Genomic DNA, 19,135 nt, shown 5'->3' on the forward strand with positions numbered 1-19,135 from the left:
GAACTGAACTGAACACAGTCAAAGGCTTTGGTGTAGTCAATAAAGGAGAAGTATATGTTTTTCTGAAACTCTCTTGCTTTTTCAATGATTCAATGGATGTTGGCAATTTGATCTCTGATTCCTCTGCCTTTTCTAAATCCAGCTTGAATATCTGGAACATATAGAGCATTTAACTGGGAGAAAAAAGATTAGCATTATAAGGCAAAATATATTACTGTGTGCTAAGTGAGTCCCCATTAAATAAGCGTATTCAAATACATTTTGGCAATAAAAATTGAAAGAATGTGAGAATGCATGAGAATGCTCAGGGTAGGAAACAGAGACTTGAATTGGGCCTCTAAATTGCCTGGAGTGGATGAGCTTAGCTTTTAAAATAAATATGGGGGGTTATTGTATATGTCTGAATATGAGATAATTCTCATTTTTCAGTGACAAGATAAAAATATTTTTGTTAGCCTGAAGATAGAAACTTAAAACAATAATTTTATTTATTTATTTTTGGCTGTGCTGGGCCTTCGTTGCTGTATGGATTTTTCCCTAGTTGCAGTCAGTGGGGCTTATTCTCCAATTGTGGTGCTTGGGTTTCTTTTTATAGTGACTTCTCCTTTTGCAGAGCAAGGACTCTAGGGCATGTGGGCTTCAGTAGTTGCAGTATGTGGGGGTCAGTAGTTGTGGTGCATGGGCTTAGCTGCTCTGTGTCATGTGGGATCTTCCCGGACCAGGGATTGAACACGTGTGTCCTGCATTGGCAAGTGGAGTCTTTACCACTGAACCACCAAGGAAGCCCTATAAACTTTTTAAAGCTTGTAGACGAAATAGTCATTAAGTTAGCTTATTAACTTATATATACATGTTTTAAGTCATATAATATAAAATATTACTTTAGAAATGTTGCTTTTAAAAAATACTCATGTAATGAAACAATGATATTCAAACACTTTACACACATTTTAAACGTTAGTGTCTTCCCCATTACTGAAATTAGTCTCGTATTTTTCCAGAGCACCTGATCTTAATTTTTGTTTAAGTGGTTTAAATTAGAGCACTTAAAAAATCTGGATATGGTACTTTTTCTGGAAATTTTAATCTCAGGCCAGAACTTATTTGCTATTCATGAGCTTTACAATGAAACCCTTTCAAGTAATCTTTAACAGGCTTATTTATAATGATATGTAAAGTTTTAATTCTGAGCCAATACCTTCCCCCACTCTGCCAAATAAATATGAAATTTGTTGAATTTCTTTGCCATCCTTTTTAACTGATTCCGTTTGGTAACTTGTTTTCAGTGTCCAGAACTAGTATTGTCTGAAGTTGCTTTAGGCTCTGTGTCTTTTCTAAATAGTTTTTTGTTCTTAAAAAATAAAATAATGTAAAGACTCAGCTATAGGGTAGTTTCCTCTTTTCTTTGGGATAGTTTTGGGGGACAGATTTAACCCTATATTCAGTGTCATCATCTAAAATTGACCAAAGTATTACAAGTCAGCTAGTGAGTTAGGCAAAGGAGGTGGTTGAAGTGGAATGGAGAGTCTAGAACAGTGCTGTTTAATACAAAAGCTACTAACGCCATGTAGGTATTTAAATTATAATTTAATTCCTTGGTCCCACTGGCCATACTTCAAATGATCAATAGCCATATGGGACTAGTAGCTACAATATTCTATAGTGCTGATACAGAATATTTCCATCATTGCAGAAAGTTCTGTTGTGTAGCACTACTCTGGAAAGGTGGTCTGTAGCCTTAAGGAATTCAGAGATTTCTAGGAATGATCATATTGGTGGTAGCAGTCAGTTCCATGCTCCCCTCCACCTCACCGTCCAACCCAGCCATCACCTTTTGTTCCTCCATATAGACACAGATGAGAACTGGATTGATTTTCCAGTTCCTAAAATAGACTTAGTCACCTAAGGAACTATAGTAAATGTTAGTATTGCAAGTAAATTATAGAGATTTGTACTGTATTGATCTGATACTCAAAAGTAGCCCCCTCCTCTGTGTTGTCAAGAAATAGACACCAACTTGCTTTATGATTAAAAGAGCTGGGCTTTTTGGAGTCAAAAAGGCCCCAGTTTGAGTGCTTAGTTTAGTTCAGTCGCTCAGTCGTGTCTGACTCTTTGCGACCCCATGAACTGCAGCACGCCAGGCTTCCCTGTCCATCACCAACTCCCGGAGTTCACCCAAACTCATATCCACTGAGTCAGTGATGCCATCCAACCATCTCATCCTCTGTCGTCCCCTTCTCCTCCTGCCCTCAATTTTTCCCAGCATCAGGTGGGACTTTTCAAATGAGTCAGCTCTTCGCATCAGGTGGCCAGAGTATTGGGAGTTTCAGCTTCAACATCCGTCCCTCCAATGAATACCTAGGACTGATCTCCTTTAGGATGGACTGGTTGGATCTCCTTGCAGTCCAAGGGACTCTCAAGAGTCTTCTCCAACACCACAGTTCAAAAGCATCAGTTCTTCGGCACTCAGCTTTCTTTACAGTCCAACTCTCACATCCATACGTGACCACTGGAAAAACCATAGCCTTGACTAGATGGACCTTTGTTGACAAAGTAATGTCTCTGCTTTTTAATATGCTGTCTAGGTTGGTCATAACTCTCCTTCCAAGGAGTAAGCGTCTTTTAATTTCATGGCTGCAGTCACCATCTGCAGTGATTTTGGAGCCCAGAAAAATAAAGTCAGCCACTGTTTCCCCATCTATTTGCCATGAAGTGATGGGACCGGATATTTCAAGCTTATTAAAGTTGAGCTTTAAGCCAACTTTTTCACTGTATGTGATTTTGGATGAATCTCTTAATTTTTCAGAATGTCATTTTCCTCATCTGTTAACATGCTTACTTCATAGAGTGAGGATTAAATGAGATAGGTAATGATGTGTAATTACGCCTTGCACATGACAGATGCTCCATTTCTTCTCATTCCTCTTTAAGACCAAAAACACATATGATCAGATTTATTCTCTTGACACTCAATCAGAAATTCACTGGGAAATATTTTTGAGCTTTTACTATATGCAAAATTCTCTTCTCAGTGCTAGAGAAATAGCAGTTTCATCCAAAACCATGCCATGATGGAACTACATTTTCTTAATAGGAGACAGAAATAAATGATATAAATAACATTATATAGTGTATCAGAAAATGTTAACTCTAAGGGAAAATAAAACGGGGAAGAAGGCTAAAGTATGTTGGATGGTGCTCTGCAGTTTTTGTTTTTTTGTTTTTAAGAAAAAATAGGTGATAGTTGAATAAAGACCTGGAAGAAGGGAGTTAGCAAATGATCCATGTATCTGGGGGCAGGAGTATTTCAGGCTAGGGTAATAGTGACCACAAACATTCTTGAAGTGAGAAATAAGGTCTGACATTTTCCCAGGAACATCAAGCAGATACAAGTATGGCTTGGGAAAAGAGGAGACAGACAAATTAGAGAGATGAGGAGAGTGAGGGAGGAAAAATGCATCTTAAGGATGTTGTCTTTTTATATTAGGGAACATTTCAGTGGAAGGTTTTGAGTAGCGCTTTTATGTGATCAAATAACTTCACTATTAAATAAGAATACATTGAAAGTGAGGAAGTGCAAGGCCCAGAAATCAGTTTGGAAGCTATTATAATAATGCAGGAGGAGAGAGAAGATGGAGACTAGGACCAGAGTGGCAGTGAAATGTGGTAGCAGTAAAATATGATCAGAATCTGAATGTTTTTCCAGAAATCAGAATTTGCTAATGAGTAGAGAAGGAGGGAATAGTGAGAGAAAAAGGGAGTCAAGGATAGTTCTGAGGTTTTTGGCTGGACCAACTGGAAGAATGGAGTTGCCATTTATTAAGGTTGTGAAACTTTCTATATTCTTCTTAATGTTGAATGTTATTTGTCCTCCTGGTTTCCAAAAGTTTGGGGCTGTCTTGCCTGTTTGTTAACTGTAGTATCTAGCACAATTCTTTGTACAGAGTAATTGCAATCTATTTCCTGGATTAAATTGATTTTTTTAGATGAACATCAGTCTCAAAATGGAGGTAGCTGTATTCAAAAGTGTTTTCCTTATGTTGCTGCTTGTAATATAAAGCATATCTGGTTTGTTGTCTTTGCTCAACCAACTAAAAGTCTTCCCTTGACTACTATAGGATGTCTACCTCTATAAAACTTTCAAACTGCTAACCTTAAGACATTTCTGTCTCTTGGGTTTTAGCTTGCCAGTTGAATCTAGAAAAGGCAGATTAATGAACTTGCCCTTTCTTTTTCCACAGTCATTGGATAGAGCAGAAAATAATTATTGTATAATAGGCAGGAGAGAGAGTTGGAGTAGCCGTTTATGTGATGCTGACTAAAGTCTAAGTACCATCCAGTTGCCTAAGGAAGAGTCAAGAATCCAGGGAAGGGAAGTGACCGTACCAGAAACCACCTTTCTTACATTTCAGTTTTAGTAAATGAGATCTTGGTGTTCCATTTGTTTTGATCTTAGCTATGTTGTTTTGCTGTTTGTTTTTTCATCTATAGATATTTGACAAGGGTGAGTCTCTCTGGTACCATTATTAGTCTTAGGACTCGCCTTGTATTCCTCTGTCTTTAATTTGGTTTGCACCAGTCTTGGTTCTGCATGTTGGGCTATTGTGATAGTGATATCTGTATGGAAATATTCAGTGAGCGTTTGTTTTTTTTTTTTTTTTTTCTTTTTGTGTTAGACTAAAAGCAAATTGTAGAATGGTTACATTTCTTAAATTGTTTTGCTTTCCATTTTTTCCCTGATAAAAATCAAATCAGAACTTATTAAAACCAAATATTTGGCTGTTAGAATCTGTTATAGGATTCCCAGTTGTAATTCTTTTCTATTGCAATAATAAAGAGCAAGGTTAATAAAAAGAAATTTGAGTTTAGAGTTAGATAAGGATGTTAAACTTTTCACTTCTACTTTGGTCTGATCATCTTTTCTGTAACTGTTAGAGTATTTTGATGAAGGTAGATCTTTATGTAAACAGTGAAGAGAGAGAGGAAGCATGTCCAGAAATAAGTTGTCTGCAATTGGTAAAGTGTTATGAGTGGAAAATTCTCTATTTTTAAATAGTGTCCTTTCTTTGCCTTCAGAATTTTATGATTAAAATCTGTTTATGATTTCAAACAAGAGTAGCTCTCAATATGATAGCAGTTACAATAAAAGCAGTTCACCTTCATTGGGTATTTTACTATGTATCAAACACCATTTAAGCATTTTATATGTGTTAGCAAGTTTCATAAAAACCTAGTGAACAAGTACTGTTATCACTGCTGGCCCCTTCCCCCTGCATTTTATTGATGAAAGAACTGAGCCAGAGAGAAGTAGACTTTCTCAAGATTATGCAACTAGTAATGATGGCGCTGGAATATGAGGCTTTCTGGCTCAAGAGCCCTCATATTTAAAATATTTTTAAATATTGCATATTTAACAACATATGAGTGAGTTTATGAAGAATCTGTTCCTTTAGACATTAATTTCTGAAATAATAAGGGGCTCAGGGGGAAATAATAGTTTCTGTTGTATTGTAGTGGTAGACTAGCAGATTTTATCTAGGCCTTTAAAAATGTATGCTATAAATTCTCTATGAAAAGTGAAAAAGTGAAAGTATTAGTTGCTCATTCATGTCTGACTCTTTGCAACCCCATGGACTATAGCCCGTCAGGCTCCTCTATCTATGGAATTCTCTAGGCAGGAATACTGGACTGAATATTCGTTACCTTCTCCAAGGGATCTTCCCGACCCAGGGATTGAACCCGGGTCTCCTGCATTATAGGCAGATTCTTTACTGTCTGGCCCACCAGGGAACCCCACAAATACTCTATAGTTGTTCCCAAATCTAGTTGTGCATCAGAATCACTTGAGGAGTTTGTGGTGGGAAGAAAGATTTTTGGGTCTTATTTCAAACCACCTGAAGTAGAATCACTGGGATCAGGACTTTATGTATCTGAATTTCTAGTCCAGCATGAGGCAGACATTAATGCACCACTGATGTATAGCACATAACATAACAAAACTGATTAAAACAAAGACCACGTAGTAGGGATGGATAATTATGGTGGCTAACATTTGTGGAGTATTTTCTTGTATTATCTCATTTAATCCTTATAACAGCCTTATGAAATAAGTTGGTATTATTATCTCTACTTTATGGATGGGAAACTAAATCTTACAGTAGTCAAATTAACATGACTGAAGTCACACAGGTAATAAGTACATGATAAAGCCAGGGTTTGAAAACAGACTTGTCAGACTGTGGAACACAGGAATTCCCTTAATTGATCTGGTGAAATTATAGTAGATCACAGGTCATAAAGAACTAAATGCCGAATATGAATTGTTACTGTAGTTTTTTTCTTTGCTTGGAAACAAAGATATAAAATGAATATATAAAAATTAGTGGTTGCATGCCATCTGCCTTTTATCCATTTTCTATTAATGGCAGTAAATTATCATACCTGCATTTTCTCTAAGGCCAACATTTCAGTATTAACAATTTGGTTGATGCATGCATATATATATATATAAACTGTGATGCATAGCTATATAACTGTAACTGAGGTTTGTATTGAAGCTCAGATGCGCATGTTATCTCCTCCTACTCTGATACTTCTGTTAAATATTGTCTGTGATTTTTTCCTACATACTACTTTAAAATGTTGGCATTCTAAAGGTTCCATTTTGAGACATTTTCTTTGTCCACACTACCTCTCATTTTGGGTGACTTCACTCCTAGGACTTTTGCAAATACTTAAAAAACAACAACATTGAGATATGAAAGACAATATATTATCTTAACTACTTTTAAGTATATAGTTTGATAGCATTAAATATATACACATTATTGAGAAGTAGATCTCTAGAACTTTTTCATCTTGCAAAACTGAAAACCTATACCCATTAAATTATAACCCTCTTCTCTTCCCCCAGCTCTTGGCAACTTCCATTCTATGTACTTTCAGTTTCTATGAATTTGACTACTCTAGGTACCTCATATAAGTGAAATCAGATAGCATATGTTATTTTTTACTGGCTTATGTCACTTAGCATGATGTCTTAAGATTTATCCATGTTGTAGTCTGTGACAATATTTCCTTCTTTTTAAAGCTGCATAGTATTCTATTGTTTGTATGTAACACTTAAAAAAAAAATCTCTTACCATTGATGGACATTTGGGTTGCTTCTGTCTCTTGGTTATTGTTGCTGTAAATGTCAGTATAAAAATATCTCTTTGAGACCCTGATTTCAGTTATTTTTGATATTTAACTAGAAGTGTGATTGCTAGATCATTTGGTAGCTCTGTTTTTCCCTAGATTCTTTTTAAGTGATTGACTCATGATTCCAAACTCAGTATCTCAAACTCACACATTTTAGATTCTTAACGATCTGTTGGATATCTCTTTATGAATGTTCCATGTGTAGTTCAAAATCAACATGCCTAAACCTGAAAGCCTCAAACCTCCCTATCCTTACTAGCCTATTCCTTTGCTCATGTTCAGTGGCATTCATTTATTTTTTTCACTTGAACATTTAGTGTATGTTATCTCATACTACGTAGGTACTAGGTACCATTGATCCTGATGATGGTGCATTAGTGAACAAAATAAAGACGTTTGGAGCTTGTTATCTGATAACAAACAAGGAAATAGTAGGTTGGTTAAGGAAGGCCTCTCTTAGATGATCATTGTGTAGAAACGTTGGAGCTTGTTATCTGATAACAAACAAGGAAATAGTAGGTTGGTTAAGGAAGGCCTCTCTTAGATGATCATTGTGTAGAAACTTGACTGGAGTGAAGGAGTGAGATATGTGGCTATCTAAAGGAGTAGCATTCCAGACAAGGGGAAGAATAAGTTAAGTAGTTTAATGTGGGAGGCTGCTTAGCTTGTGCAAGAGATTGTAAGGAAACCAGAACAACTTGGTAGGGTTAGTAGAAGGTGATGTCAGAGAGAGAGAGAGCTGGAGCCAGAATACATAGAGTCTTCTAAGGTCCGAATAAGGACTTTGACTTAGAGTCTGATGATATGCGAAGGCATAAAAGTTTTGAGTAGGAAAGGGATTTTATTTGGTTTGACATTTATAAGCATCATGCTGGCTGTTGTGTGAATAGGCAGTAAGTGTGTGGAGCAAGGATGTTCAGAGGCTGTTGGAATACTACGCCAGAGGAAAGATGGTGATTTAGACCAGGGTAATAGCAGAGAACATTGGTGAGAGTCTACATTTTGGACATATAATGAAGAATTCCTCATAGATTAAATGTGAAGTAAGAGAGAAAGAAAGGAATCGAGGATGATTGTATGATTTTTGACTTGAACGGTGGAATCATTAGAATTGCTTGTAATTTTTAGTGATTGAGATAACTGGAGCAGGAGCAGTCTCTTCATCCAAGTCAGAAGCCCATATTTCATTTTCAGCAGTTTTTTCCTTTTCAGTTTGTATCTCACAGTGCTACTAAAATGATTTTCCTAAAGGGCAGCTTTAAGTTGCAGCAGTTGCCTCCCCCTTATCTTCAGGTTAAACAAAACTTTTAATGCCTTTATCCCACATCTCATAATCTAACTCTTGCTTACTTTTCCAGCTGGCCTTTCACTGCCTCCTAATGTAAACTGTTCCTGATGCCATGCAGAATTACTTTTACCTTCCTGGGTAAATTAAGTAGATCCACTTAAAAGAAAGAAAATCTGTCCCTAATGCTTTCATTCAACTTCCTTTTCCCTGCAAAAGCCTTGTTTTAATACTTGCTTCAAATAATCATCCTTTCTTCCCAGCTTTACTCCTAACATTCAGATTATTGCCACTCTTTTGCCTTTAGAATATCTTACCTATTTCTCCACTGAAGTCCATAATAAATGGAGATAAGAGTCATCAGCTTTGCAGTCATACAGTGGAGTCCTTTAGAAAAATTTAGAGAAGAATATCATAATGATTAACATATTTGGAAAATAGGAATTTGAAGGTACATTTCAGTTCGGTTCAGTTCAGTTCAGTCTCTCAGTCGTGTCCGAGTCTTTGCGACCCCATGAATCGCAGCATGCCAGGCCTCCCTGTCCATCACCAACTCCCGGAGTTCACTCAGACTCACGTCCATCGAGTCAGTGATGCCATCCAGCCATCTCATCCTCTGTCGTCCCCTTCTCCTCCTACCCCCAGTCCCTCCCAGCATCAGAGTCTTTTCCAATGAGTCAACTCTAAGCATGAGGTGGCCAAAGTACTGGAATTTCAGCTGCAGCATCATTCCTTCCAAAGAAATCCCAGGGCTGATCTCCTTCAGAATGGCCTGGTTGGATCTCCTTGCAGTCCAAGGGACTCTCAAGAGTCTTCTCCAACACCACAATTCAAAAGCATCAATTCTTCAGCGCTCAGCTTTCTTCACAGTCCAACTCTCACATCCATACATGACCACAGATCTTTGTTGGCAAAGTAATGTCTCTGCTTGTGAATATGCTATCTAGGTTGGTCATAACTTTCCTTCCAAGGAGTAAGCGTCTTTTAATTTCATGGCTGCAGTCACCATCTGCAGTGATTTTGGAGCCCCCAAAAATAAAGTCTGACACTGTTTCCCCATCTATGTCCCATGAAGTGATGGGACCAGATGCCATGATCTTTGTTTTCTGAATGTTGAGCTTTAAGCCAACTTTTTCACTCTCCACTTTCACCTTCATCAAGAGGCTTTTTAGTTCCTCTTCACTTTCTGCCATAAGGGTGGTGTCATCTGCATAACTGAGGTTATTGATATTTAGAAGAATTTAAATATAGTGCATGCTTAGTCACATCAGTCGTGTCAAGACTCGCTACAACCCCATAGACCATGGCCCGCCAGGCTCCTCTGTCCATGGCATCCTCCAGGCAAGAATACTGGAGTGGGTTGCCATTTCCTTCTCCAGTGATAAAATATGAAGTGAATGAAGTGAAGTCACTCAGATGTGTCCAACTCTTTGCACACCCATGGACTATAGCCTACCAGGCTCCTCTGTCCATGGGATTTTCCAGGCAAGAGTAATGGAGTAGGTTGCCATTTCCTTCTCCTTAAATATAGTAGATGGTTGGAAATAGCTATTACAGATATGAAAAATTAAATTATTATTCATTAAAATGATTTTCCTTTCTGCTCAGAAAGAGGAGGAAATGGTATTAAGCATCTTTTTGAGACCTTATTGGCTTTCAACCATAATCTTATAGCTGTTTTTAGTGTGGATACTTAAATCTATTATTTCTTTGGTCTGTCACATTGGTAGCTGGGGAAGTTTTCATCCCAAAATAGATCACTTGATTAACATAATTCTAATGAGGTTTGTGAAATAATAGATGTTGGTATTGGTCTATCCTGGTTCCAGGCACAGAGCTTCTGAAACCCTTGTAACTTCCCAAGTGATAGAGTAGCATTTTTGTTGTTGTTATTCTAATATTTTATCTTTGACTCTGATTCTTAACATAAAGCTATGCTTGGAACTTCCTGGATGATAAGAGTGTCTTTTGTTTTAATGAAACTCATGGGTTTGTGAATAGCTTCAGAAAGCGTCTGGTCACTAGAAAGACCAAGCCGTATCCTCTAGGAAGGGGAGAGGGACTGGGGATTGAGTTAATTAATGATTAATTATGCCTACATGTTGAGGTGTTCATAAAAATCTCAATAGTACAGATTGGGGGAGCTTCTGGGTGAATGCATAGGAGGGTGGCATGCCCGGAGACAGCATGGAATCTCCATGTCCTGTACCACATACCTCACTCTATGCATATCTTCCATCTGGCTGTTCTTGAGTTATATCCTTTTATAATAATCTAGTGATCTAGTAAGTAAAACCTTTCCTTGATTTCTGTGAGCCACTTAAGCAAATTAATTGAATCGAGGAGAGGATCATGGAAACCTCTGATTTATAGACGTTTGATCAGAAGCACAGATGACAACTTGCAATTGTGATTAGCATCTGAAGTAGAAACTGTCTTGTGGGACTGAACTCTTAACTTGTGGGATCTATCTTCCAGAAGATAGTGTCAGATTTAAGTTATGTGGATACTTTCCTGGTGTTACAGAATTGCTTGATGTATAGAAAACCTACACAAATGCTGTCAGAAATGAAGTAGAGTTGTGGTAGACACTTGAGAGTAGAGGAGACACACAGGGGAACGAGCATGTTTTCCCCCCATACAAGGTCAGAGGTGAAAATTCCACAATTCAGAGCTATAGAATACAGAGTTATAGAATGATGATCTCTTCAGAATTTTTCATTGGCTCAACTTACAGCAGACCATGAGAGGAGAATGATTGTGTCTTATTCACAACAGTCATTTCCTTAGTATTTAGAATAGTTCCAAGTTAATAATTAAATATTTGTTGAATGGGTTAATGGTGGAGTGAAAGAATGAAATATTCAAATGTGTGAATAAGATGAATGATTGCTATGTAAGTACAACACAATGGAAAAATCATTGAGAAAAATTTAACTGACTCACAGTAGTGAGTCAGTTAAATTTTCTTGGAGAAAAGGATTCAGATCTGGGTCTTGAGCTCTATTAATCAACAATAGGCATTCCTTCCTTTCTAAATTCCATACTGTCTCTCAGGTTGGACTGCCATTAATTGTTTCTTTAACTGGTCAACTTGGGAGGACTGTGTCTGTCATCCTTGTATTCCCTCCAGTGTCTAAAACACTGCCTTGATAATGGGGAAGAGAAAGCCTGGATTTTTTTGGAAGAATTCACTTGATGGCAATATCAGAGTTGTGAATGCTAAAATATGAGTACTTTGTGGGTCTGGCACCTATTATTAAGATATTTTGAAAATACCTGAAATATGACATACCATAGAGTAATGATTTCAAGTTTAACAAAAGCACACTAATTTAGAAAGCATTTTTTATACTTTAAGTATTTTCAAGAGATGGAAACAATGCTGATATTATGATCATAATTATTACCCTAGTTCACAGGCTTTCCAAACATTTAGAACATACAGAGTTGCCTATACTAGTCTATCTGGAGATTGTGTGCATGTGTGTGTGTGTGTGATTATGTAATGAAAATGTATATGTCATTTCTCTTTTCATAAATTTTAAAATTTAACAGGTTTTCTTTTTCTACTTGTTTATAGATTCTTGTATTTGAAATGTATTTAGTTTCACTGATTTGTAATCAATAATTTGAAGATTGACCAGCTGAGAAGGCTGCTATAAGAATTAAGCTAATAATACTGACAGTTGTTGAAGACTGGAAAAATGGTGATCTATAACTTAATGTGTATTGAGTTTGTCATGTAACCTCATTGAATATTGGTTTATCAGTCTTTGACTGCAAAGTAGAATTAGGGAGAATAAGAAGCAGGGTTTATTGGAAGGTTGCTTACATATTTGAAAGAAAGCTTGAACAACCAAGTCTTAGGACAATTAGGAAACAGAATTGCTCTGTCAGAAGCTTATTGTGAAAAGTGCCTCTGAGCACTATTGTCAGGACACAGCTTCAACCAGTTAGTTACTCGTTTAAGATCCACACTCCCAGGAGAGCCTGATTGGTCTAAATTGGGTCACCATGGTTAACACATTTTCAGTATCACATGGGATGAGGTGTGCGTAGTTCTCTAAAGGAGACAGATGATCTTAATTAAAAGTGAAGAGGCAGGTGATGATGGGTAGGTACAGACCACAGGTAGGGCACAATAATAGCTAATGGGATGATATATACGTCTGAGATGACAGTTTTCTAGTGTTCCATGAGACTGAGTTAGAGTTTTAATGTTCTTTTGTTAAATCAGCTTTGAAAATGACTAATTTATATGCATATGCAAACTTTAATTGTATACAGTTCTATGAGTTTTGATGATGTTTACATTGTTTATGTATACATTGTGTGTCCAGTCCCCATCCCTTCAAGATTTCTGTCATTAGAAAATCTTTTCTTTTCCCCTCAGTAACTCCTAACCCTGCTTCAGGCAGTCACTGATCTGATTTGTATTACTACATTTTGCAAGTTTTGTCTGTTCTAAAACTTCATGTAAAAGGAATTCTATACTATGCAGTCTTTGTGTCTGGCATTGTTTACTTGACATGATATTTATGAGATTCATCAGTATTGTTGCAAGTATCAGAAGTTCATTTTTATTATTGAATAACAGTCCTTTGTGTGAACATGCCACAGTCTTGCTTATTCATTGGTTAAAGGACATTTTTGCTTGTATCTAGTGTTTGGTATTAGGAATGAAGTGGCTATGGATATTTGTATGCTAGTATTTATTGGACATATTTTTATTTCTCTTGGATGAATTCCTAAGTGGTATTGTATGTTAAGTGTTTGTTTAACTTTATATATGAAACTGTCAAACTGTTTCCAAAGTAGTTGTGCCGTCAGCAGTGTGTTAGTTCTTATGCTTCAAATCCTCACCACCATTTGGTGGTGTTAGTCTTTTTAATTTCACCCATTTTAGTGTGTTTGAAGCAGATTTCTTAGTTGTTCTTTTTCAAAAATTAAGTTTATTGATGGTAAAATGGACTCATTTTAAATGTACAATTCGATGAGTTTTGTATGAATCTATATTACTACCACCACTAGAGTCATTATCCCTCAATTGCTCTATTGTTAATGCTGTGTCATTCCCCATCCACCCTAAGCAGCCCATGATCTGCCTTCTTTTACTAGAGATTAAGTTAGTTTTTCCTAGAATTTCATATACACGAAATCATGTAGTATTTTCTCGTGTGTGTCTGATTTCATTTAGCATTATGTGTTTGAGATGTAACCATATAGTTGAAAGTATCTGTAGTACGTTCTTTTTTTTTAAATTGCTGGGTAGTATTCCATTGTATCCAGACAATGTGTTATACCCCAAACAACATTTGCCTGAATGATGGGCATTTGGGCTACTTCCAGTTATTGGGAATTGTCATTAAAGCTGCTATGAATATTATAGTATGCAAGTTTTTGTTTGGGGAATATGTTTTTATTTCTTTTAGGTAAATACTTCAGAGTAATATTGCTAGCTTATATGTTTATTATCTTTATATACAAAGCAATTTTGAAAGTGATTATACACTATATGAGACTTCCTATTGTTCAACATTTTTGTCCAAACTTGTATCATCTGATTTAATTTTAGCCATTTTAATAGGTTTATGGTGGTCATTTACCATGGTTTTAATTTGTCTTTCTCTGATGACTGTTTAATTTGAACAGCTTTTTATATGCTTATTGGCTGTACATACATCTTTTTTTGAGACTTTTCTGTTCAGATCTTATTATTTGTCATTTTTGAGTCATAAGAATTTTTTTAATATTCTGAATGTAACCCCCGAATAGGGGTCGTATGCTGCTGCAGCTGCTAAGCCACTTCAGTCATGTCCGACTCTATTCGACCCCATAGACAGCAGCCCACCAGGCTCCCCTGTCCCTGGGATTCTCCAGGCAAGAACACTGGAGTGGGTTGCCATTTCCTTCTCCAGTGCATGAAAGTGAAAAGTGAGAGTAAAGTCGCTCAGTCATGTCCAACTCTTCGCGACCCCATGGACTGCAGCCTACCAGGCTCCTCTGTCCATGGGATTTTCCAGGCAAAAGTACTGGAGTGGGGTGCCATTGCTTTCTTACAGCCACCTCTGACCTTGACTTCCATTATACTTAAAACATAACCTCACCTATCTTCCAGTGGACTCTGAGAAATGACGTTTCAAGTGTCGTCAGGTTTTGCTAAAGAGAACTTAGAAGCTGGATTCTAATCGTGGTAAATTAGTGGATTAAAAATGTCATTGACATAATGGCATAAAAGCAATGATAGTTATACCAAAATGGATTTTCAAACTACTGTAACCTAGATCAAGGCAAGGTGCTGTTTTTGAAATAGATTTCAGTCTGATGAAGATCACTAAGGAAGCCCAGTCTCTAATATAGGTTTTTCTAAATCTAGTCTCCTTCCTAAAGGTATCCTCTCTATCTGTGCTCTCCTGAGCCCTAGATAGATCCCAGGTATCCCCATAGTCTAGCATAGTGCCTGGCAATGAATAGGCATTTGTTAAGTTTGTTGAACTGAACTTTTAATTTTACTCTTTATTTCTTCATTCTTTACTGTTCCCTTTTCTAATGAATTCTCTCTGAACTCAATAAATCACTATTCTTTTTTTTTTTTTTTAAACACAGACAAAAATTTATTGTAGCCATTCTTCTTGCAGGTCCTATATTTTTACTTTTTGTGTTGTTTCAAGATCAGTTATACTTTCTTATTTCCTATATATTTCTTAGTCTTTTATAGTACAGTTTTTACCAAAACTGTTTTCAAATATGTCTAACAGTCTCTTATTAGGCCTCATTATTCCTTGGAAGGAAAGTTATGACCAACCTAGATAGCATATTCAAAAGCAGAGACATTACTTTGCCAACAAAGGTCTGTCTAGTCAAGGCTATGGTTTTTCCAGTGGTCATGTATGGATGTGAAAGTTGGACTGTGAAGAAAGCTGAGCGGCGAAGAATTGATGCTTTTGAATTGTGGTGTTGGAGAAGACTCTTGAGAGTCCCTTGGACTGCAAGGAGATCCAATCAATCCATTCTAAAGGAGATCAGTCCTGGCCGTTCTTTGGAAGGACTGATGCTAAAGCTGAAACTCCAGTACTTTGGGCACCTCATGCGAAGAGTTGACTCATTGGAAAAGACACTGATGCTGGGCTCTGATGCTGGGAGGGATTGGGGGCAGGAGGAGAAGGGGACGACAGAGGATGAGATGGCTGGATGGTATCACCGACTCGATGGACATGAGTTTGAGTGAATTCCGGGAGTTGGTGATGGACAGGGAGGCCTGGTGTGCTGCAGTTCATGGGGTCGCAAAGAGTTGGACACGACTGAGTGACTGAACTGAACTGGACTGATTTCATATTTTTTAATTTTGTCTAATCCCTCTTTATTTTATCTTTGTTGCCCTCTATATGACATATACTTACTCTTTTCCCTCTTTTCTAACCCTTCCATTTTTATTGTTTTGTTTTTGGTTTTAGCTTTCTCTTCTCTTTTTTGTACATGTATGAATTTCCCAAGATTCTGTTTGTCTCACTTCTCTTCACCAAAGAATAAAGAGAGGGAGGGAATTAAAATATTTCCAGAACTTCTTTTTATTTACCTTTAAATAGATGTTTTACTTAATCTAGCTCTGATTTTTAATTTAAAGAAAAGTAATTTTAAAATTACTTTTTGTCTCCTTTTGGATATTACCAGAACTTCTCATGGTAAAATTAATTGTTGAATGGATTTTTTTCCATTCTAGAAGCCAGGATGATTAAGTTTCAGTCAGACAGGCAATAGGAAAAAGGGCATTCCAAGCAGATATAGTATCTTAAAAGGCCTTTAAGGAACAAAAAGGCAAGTCCACTTTGACTGAAGATATAGTATTTACTCATACAGATGAGGAAACTGTGGCTCAAGGAAGTTCAGTGAATGGAGAATATATACTAATGTCATCAAAGCAATAAGTGGGGGAATCTAGATTCAAACTTTGGACTTTATAAATCCTTAGTGTTCTTTCCATTATACCTTGGCATTCTCTAGTGAAAATTTGAACAAAATCTTTCCAGACTCTGGTATTTTGTTTCTTTTCCAACATCACAGAACATTCCCTTGCCACTTTCTGTTTTTTAACAAAGAAGATATTTGTATGTGGAACCATTGCTGTCAACAGAAAAGGGATAATTGACCTGGCACCAGGAAGAGATGCTTCTATTGAATTTGTGGCTTTCAAAACTGATTTTAGGGTTTGCTTGACTCAAAGGATTTATGAGCCTCCAGAGTTGTCAGGGTTCTATGGTATCCACTATCTATATTAATCTGTGGACTTCTTTGACTTTTGCCCGTGGAGCATTAAAACTTTGAAAATTCATAGCAAGTGTCTTATACTCTACATTGTTTCTATTCAACGGTATAATTTTGTAAACTTGACCTACCTCTGGCAAGTATTTAAACTAATGTTTCACAAAATACACAAACTCCTTTTTGCAATTGATCTCCACACAGCTGATAAAACATCGAAGTGTTTATCTGCATTTTGATGTGCACGTGTGGGAAAGGGGAGGGAAGAAGTCGTTAGGATGCAAAAGCAAAGTTGGAAGAATCATTTTTTTTTTTCCTTCAGAGAATCTTCTCTATTACCCTGTAATGATCTGCCCACAATCCAGGATGTAACAACCTATTTGCTTAGTAGTCTTTAAAAATGTCCATATCATGTCACATTTGTGCTCTTAAGTAACTGGTGACTTGTTAGCTTAGAGAGCAATTTCAGAAATGTTTTATGTAAGGAGACTTCCCTGGTGATGCTCCTTCTCCTTTTGTAACCTGATACAATTGTGGTGTGTTTATCAGACACCTTATGCCCCTACATTTTTTCCTTCTGATTGTTCTTTTCGTTAGGAATAATGACTGTAACATAACACAATGAATTTAATTCCTGAGCTAATTTAAAAATTCTTATTGGCATTTTTCATTTGTGATTCTATATCTTTCTCCTCTCAATCTGAGGAAGGAAATAATATTAAGAGATAACTTTTAAGGTACTGATTTTACTTGTTCTAACATCCTTAAACATCCTTCATCTTGTGGGTGTTTTGCTTGAATGAGGACTATGGAATTCAGCTTTTATGACTCAAGATTTGGAAGTATTATATGCCAAATGCATTTTTAAAAATCCTCTAAAATACAGTTTTATTATGGAGATGTATAAAAAATATTTAATAGAAACATTTTTTTATCACTGAGGAAACACCTAGTATTTTGTTTAAATTTTCAAAGTATACTTGTTTTCCTTTATAGTGTTTTCCATCCCACTACACTCCACCCCTGAGCATTTTTCTGTTTCCTTAAATGTCTTCTCTGTTTTTTGTTTACAGGCAGCTATTAATGGTGTAATACCCCAGGAAAATGGCATTCTGCAAAGGTATGTTATAAGATGATGAGAATTTAAAGCAAAAAAGAGATAGTGGTTAATTTTTTTTTTCACTTTTTCATAGAGCATTTGATCTTTGGTGTATAAAGTTATTGATACAGTTGTTCTTCTTTCCAGACATTTGATTAGTTATATTAATTTCTGAAAGTCTCTAGTGTTTAGCTGTGTAATGTTATTTCAGATTGAGTGATACCATTTTTAAAGATGATTTTATTTTATTTTTAGGAAAACTTTTCAAGATCATCTTCTAATTCATAAGATGGAAGGAATTGAATCTTTCAGCCTATTACTAGTGAGAAAATCAGACATGGCTCAGTAACTCCAGAGCATGGTTATCATTTAACTATACAGGCTTTATCTCCAACCTTACTAATTCTTTTTTTTTCCTTCTCTTTGGTTTCTAAATTAAATTTTTGTTAATTTGCAGCAATTTGAGTAAGTCCTTAATGAAACTTCCCAGAGCTTTGAACTATTTTGCCTGAAGTATCCACTGTAAAACATGTGGAATAGTCTTTGTGGTTTTGTGTCATTGCCAAAAGGTAAAATTGGAAGATGATGCCAAGAGAGCTATAGTAGTTACAAAATAATTTCTTAAATTAAAAATAAATTCATAACTTTCTTTTCTTAAAATTGGAGACTGCTTATGGATTAAGAGAGCACATTATAAAGTCATAGGAGGCAAACCATTCTTCCTTCCAAGTATAGTTTAATTACTTGATTCCCTCTACCCCTCCTCTCTCCTTGCAGTTCAAACTTTGGCTTGAATTTTGGTGGCTGGGATTTCTAAGTCACTGAAGCATGATCTGCTAAGTGCAGATGAGGCAAACAGAAACAGCAGACTAGGAATGAGGTTGTTTTGGAGAGGAAGGAAAGTGCTGTTGCAAAAACATCCAAAAATTCACCATGAACTGCAAAATGTGCTGTACTTTATAGGAAACTGAGTATATTTAGAAAGGAAGAAAAATTCTGTTTGATACCTGTACCACCCTTTGTGATTAATGGTTTTTAGGTCAAAGCAGTGATAAACAGACCTATTCCCCACTCTCTCTTTTTTTTGGAAGACTATCAGAATTTCATCCAGAGTAAATGTGGCTGATTTCCACAGTCTGTACCAAATTTTTGTTTGTTGGTTTGTTCAGTTTTTTTTTTTTTAAGTTCACAAGCATTCAGTTCTATTGAAACCCTTGTCTAGAAAGCAAACCAGATGATTATAAGAGCTTCCTTCAAGATTATTTTTTCCCTTTGGTTTAGAAAGTTTT

At 36.4% G+C, this 19,135-nt stretch overlaps 1 protein-coding gene across 4 annotated transcripts in view; it reads left to right on the forward strand.

The window, feature by feature from the left end:
• Positions 1-19,135, forward strand: part of FAF1 (Fas associated factor 1) — a 513,649-nt gene that overhangs the window by 122,361 nt on the left and 372,153 nt on the right. For all 4 annotated transcript variants that reach the window (XM_044945026.2, XM_044945027.2, XM_025289476.2 and 1 more), the window contains one exon: positions 17,821-17,867. Coding sequence is in view for 2 of the 4 variants with exons in the window: in XM_025289476.2 (XP_025145261.2) it covers positions 17,821-17,867 (47 nt within the window). In the remaining 2 variants the exon portion in view is untranslated. The remainder of the gene's footprint in view (positions 1-17,820; positions 17,868-19,135) is intronic.

The sequence above is a fragment of the Bubalus bubalis genome, chromosome 6, assembly GCF_019923935.1.
Source record: "Bubalus bubalis isolate 160015118507 breed Murrah chromosome 6, NDDB_SH_1, whole genome shotgun sequence".
In the NCBI taxonomy this organism is placed as follows: domain Eukaryota; kingdom Metazoa; phylum Chordata; class Mammalia; order Artiodactyla; family Bovidae; genus Bubalus; species Bubalus bubalis.